General features: G+C 33.2%; 1 protein-coding gene across 5 annotated transcripts; it reads right to left on the reverse strand.

Moving 5' to 3' along the window:
- Positions 1-76: 76 nt before the first annotated feature.
- LOC125272273 lies at positions 77-2,958 on the reverse strand. 5 transcript variants are annotated; one of them, XM_048197010.1, is made up of 8 exons: positions 2,671-2,958; positions 2,466-2,529; positions 1,417-1,743; positions 1,292-1,333; positions 1,130-1,171; positions 911-1,036; positions 790-830; positions 77-703 (listed from the first exon to the last, which is right to left on the reverse strand). In XM_048197010.1, the coding sequence occupies exons 1-8, from the start codon at positions 2,728-2,730 to the stop codon at positions 617-619; spliced, it is 789 nt and encodes a 262-aa protein (XP_048052967.1). In that variant the 5' UTR covers positions 2,731-2,958; the 3' UTR covers positions 77-616. The 5 variants fall into 5 exon arrangements, with proteins under 5 accessions (XP_048052967.1, XP_048052965.1, XP_048052966.1 ...); XM_048197008.1 differs by having other exon boundaries at positions 1,130-1,174; XM_048197009.1 differs by having other exon boundaries at positions 1,292-1,336.
- Positions 2,959-4,705: the final 1,747 nt, after the last annotated feature.

Here is a 4,705-nt window from a genome sequence, read left to right on the forward strand (position 1 = left end):
TCAAACTGTGTGACACTGTTGGTCACAAGATACTGTATTTAAGTTTACATCGTTAAAAGACAAACATCAGGTGATTCAGTGTTTTCATTCACACACTTATAAAGGAAATGATAATAAATAAAACCTTACCTTACTTCTACAGCAAAATTCATAATGTTAAAATGTTTTGCAAAATATAGTGTATTTGCACAGGTTTTTGCACAGTAGAGCCAAGGAAAAGCTGTAGTCCACATGCTCTTAGTAAATAATGGTCATAGTGCTCCCAGGGATGCATGCTTGTGTTTGTGTAGATTCAATCTTTTCTTTGTTTTTATTAAATTTTAAAGAAATTTGAATTTATTAAAGAAAAAGTTTATAACAAACAGTGATTCACAAATAACAACAATACAACTTTTCTGAAGCAATATCTTTCAACGTTCTGTCATCACTACTTCAAAGCTGTCGGAACTGCAATATATCATCTGAAATTCTGAAGTATTCACGGTCAACACAATTTAAAAAAAAAAAGAAAAAGTTAAGTCTCAAAGGCCATATGACATTGCCAGAAGATTCAAAAGCATACACAAGAGCATTCTTTTCTTCTGGTGCTGCTCTGAAATATCACAGGTATAGTTTCTTAGACACGATATATAACAGTGGTCAGCAGGTCTGAGTTCAGATAGAGATGAGGAGAAAGCTGATTACTTTTTTGTGTTTTTGTGTACTGTGGAATTGAAAACAGGGCATTTATTAATGTATTATTCAACAAATATAAAGATTTACACCGAATAAAATTAAAACAAATGATACCTGATTTTTATCTGCCATATCTTTTCTTGTCCATTTTCTCCCTAAAATAAATAAATAATCATATGAACTGAGGAACTGCAAAGCAACTGTAAAGTTTAATTCAAGCACTCAGATCACTCACCTTGGCGTCCAACAACATAAATTAATGTCAGAAGAACTATGAACACCAGCCCTGCTATTCCACTGCAGATGTACACATATAGCCTGAGCCACTGCTGATCATCATTTTGAATTGTATTCAGATCACCTAATATTGTAAGAATTTATATATATTTAAGAGAATTATCATAAATAAAAATTTAACAGTAACATCATGCGCTGAATATGGACATGCCCTTACTTGTGCTGCTTGGAGTGGGTGAAAACTCATTCTTGTTATTTTCTGCTGAAAATTTAATACAATTGTAAAGACATTTAAAATTTACAAACAACAAAATGTCTGTTTACATTTACGCAATAAAAGATACTGTCGTTGATACGTTGAATATGGCCATGCCCTTACTTGTGCTGCTTGGAGTAGGTGAAAACTCATCCTTGTTATTATCTGCTGAAAATATAATACATTTAAAATTTACAAACAACAAAATGTCTGTTTACATATATGCAATAAAATATACAGTCACTTACCTGTCACAGTGACATTAATAGCATGGCCTACAGACGTCTCGCTTTCTTTACATCTGTATAAACCTGCATCCTCCATTGAGATGTTCTGGAAAATCAGGAAAGCCATCCCTTCATGCTCTGTTGTATTCTTCCACTCAGTTTTTATGTAATCTGAGTGATTTAAAGCTTTACAGTCATTTCCATCGATTTTGCACCATGAGACTCTTGGGCTCCTGTGACATCCACGCAGATTTATAGTGCAGTTTATCCTCAACACTGTCATAACACGAGCTTTAAACACTGTGTTTCGTGGCACTTTGATTGCTGGATTACAATACAGCTCAGACCCTAAAAGAATTGAGACAACAGGAAAATAAAATGCATACTGTATATTAAGATCAAGCAAAGAAAGATCTTTCATTATATGTCAACTCTTTAGATATCAGCATTGACATTCTCCACTAAAGAAAACTGTATAAGATAAGAGGATTTTTCAAACAATTGTGAAAAAAGGACCTTTTTTAATTTCTGTTGAAATGAAACTGTTAGTTCAACTATTAAGAATGTTTACAGGAGTCAACATTAATAGGAAAACTATACAGAACAAATTTTCATCCTTGCAAGTTTCTACAAATGGTGAAACACATCACCCTACATTGTTAGTGAATTGTTTAGAAATTGTTTTGCATATGGATTTAAAACCGATATAAACCACAGACATCAGCCACTATGTCCATTAGCGTAATGCAGTGCATTAATATCTAAAAGAGGCTTTGCTTTGGCGTATTGTTCTATGCTTTTGGGCATTAAAAGTCAAGACTAATTCATAGTTTCTTCACCTAAATGTTTTCATCTAAGATGGGTTAATTATTCATATGTATGCAATAAATATAGATATAAAAATGCTGTTTATTGAAGTCTTCGAAGGAAATATTTACCAGCATGTACTACATTATAAATAAAATAATTTTAAATAATAATTCTGTGATAATTTTATATGATAATTCTGTTCTCCCAAACATCACATTTAACAATATCAGTCAGTCTATGGGGCAGATCTTAATACTTACTATTTGTGGTGCCGCTGACACTAAGCGATAGCAGTAGGAGAGAAGCGACAATGTTGCAATTAATCTGAAAGACACAGATGCCCATTGTTGAATGTCTTTTATCAGAAAATGTGTATTTATAAGTTAATATACAAAACTGAGAGCTGTAAATTTTGTTTGTCAGGAGAATGCGCTGTAAGCTGTTAAGTTGTACAATGTCTCTCACCATCTCTGTTTTTCCTCTTTTCATGTATTTCTTAACTTGTATCGTCCTTCCGTGGATCATAAGTGCTTTTCACCTGTATTGTGTCTTAGCATTTCTTTTTATACTTGTTAGTTGGTTTTGTGTCTGTCTCTGTATCTATTGGTTGTTCTTCTTGGTTTGCCTTCTATGGTCATTGACAGCGTCAAACCTCATCTAGAGTGTTTGTAGTGGTTTCAGGTTGTCTGAACCTGCAGGTTGGCTGAACCTTCATGTTAATTTTGAAAAAGAAAAGGATGAAGAAAAAGAAAGATGAGCTCAAATGAACTCAGTGTCGCCTCCTTGTGGATAATGACTGAACACCAGCACAGTCAGTAAATGTAGTGTACTTGCTGTCTGTTGTTCATGACGTAATGTGTTGATTCAAAGCATTTTCTGGTTAACAAACCATTTTATAACTGATTAACAATATATTTCCAAAAATGTACATTTACATTCTTTAGACTACAACCCCTTTTTTTTTTTTTTTGTATGTATATAAATCATCATGATAGATGGAAATCATCCTCTGTGCTCTTCCCTTCAAAAACTCAATCAAAAATGTTGTGACATGTTTCTAAAATTATCTTTCAAGTAGCACATTCTACAGTAGAAAAAATTGATTATTGATTATTATCTTGTTTTGCAAATGTTCATAACTAGGTGTGTAACAAGTAGGCCAGTGTAAGATGGTCATGTTATGGTGTTTGCACTCTGAAGAAGCTCTTTTCTTGCTGTTTCTATACAGCTGCATTTAAAAAGGTTAAGGGATTTTGTAAGGGACACGAAAATATCTATATTATAGTAACATGTAACACAAACATATTCATAGAGTACATATATTTATAATAAAAATATAAAGGATTTGAGGATTTTTAATTTTACATTGTATATGCTACCAATACATCCATATTGTACATTTTAGCATAGATGCACACATTAAAAAATGTGTTAATGTGTATGAAAATCTATACTAATGAGTTGATAATATGGATGAGAAGTATAGCAAAATATCTAGAGCAACCAAAGCCAAAAGAAAATGTGCAGGGCTCTGTTTAAGTACAGAACCACAGGAAGTCTAAGGAGTTACCACTTCCTGTATCTTGCAAGAAACCCTTCTAAACTCACCTTATATACCATGACTGATGACTTTTTAGTTACCATTGGAAACAGGAAAACATTATTGTTTAAAGACACCATATCATAAATCACTTCAATATAGTGCATCTACAAATAAATATGTTCACTTGGTGTGACAAACCACTTAAAGCCAATTGTGAATCATCATTTACCACCCATTATACCTTCATAATACTTTTTATTATACATTTCATAATGAGTAAATTATCTAGCTTCCGCCAGACCGCCTTCTGTACTCAAGTTATTAATAAGTGTAAACTGGCATCACGTCGTTACGTTTTTTTCCATAAGTTGAATTGGGAAGGCGTAGGACGTAACGTAAGCATTTCAAACTGCGAGAGTTTTACACTTTCTTCATAAGTTGAATACGGAAGACGGTCTGATGGAAGCTAGATATTTTACTTCATATCTTGTTAAATATGGATCATTTTTTACACAAATGCATCGCCTCACATCAGAAGGCCTTTATTAACCCCCCGGAGCCATGTTTATGATGGATGGATGTGGATGGATGCACTTTCTTCAGCTCATACTCATTGATCCCACTCACTGCCATTATAAAGCTTGGATGCGCCAAGATATTTATTAATATTACTCAGATTGTATTCATCAGAAAGAAGATAGCCATATACACCTAGGATGGCTTGAGGGTGAGTAAAGCTTGGGCTACTTTTCATTTGAAAGTGAACTAATCCTTTAAGTGAACTAATATGACTTCCATCATTAAAACTGAGTTTAATGTTTTATCCAATATATTAAGACATGAAAATATACTGTGTAGAAGGAATGACCCAGGCAGGAGTGTTTAGAAAACATTACTTTTGTAATTTCATTCTGTGGCACTCATTTTATGTCTAAATCACCAGCAAATTTAAATAGG

Source organism: Megalobrama amblycephala, linkage group LG7 (genome assembly GCF_018812025.1).
Source record: "Megalobrama amblycephala isolate DHTTF-2021 linkage group LG7, ASM1881202v1, whole genome shotgun sequence".
NCBI classification, from domain to species: Eukaryota; Metazoa; Chordata; class Actinopteri; order Cypriniformes; family Xenocyprididae; genus Megalobrama; species Megalobrama amblycephala.

Bases quoted from the DNA above. Each gene is read 5' to 3' on its own strand.
- LOC125272273 (XM_048197007.1), bottom strand. From the start codon at position 2,730: ATGATCCACGGAAGGACGATACAAGTTAAGAAATACATGAAAAGAGGA. The intron at 1,744-2,465 runs GTAAGTATTAAG...CAATTCTTTTAG, and splicing joins TGTCAGCGGCACCACAAATA to GGTCTGAGCTGTATTGTAAT. The intron at 831-910 runs GTGAGTGATCTG...TATTTATTTTAG, and splicing joins TTATGTTGTTGGACGCCAAG to GGAGAAAATGGACAAGAAAA.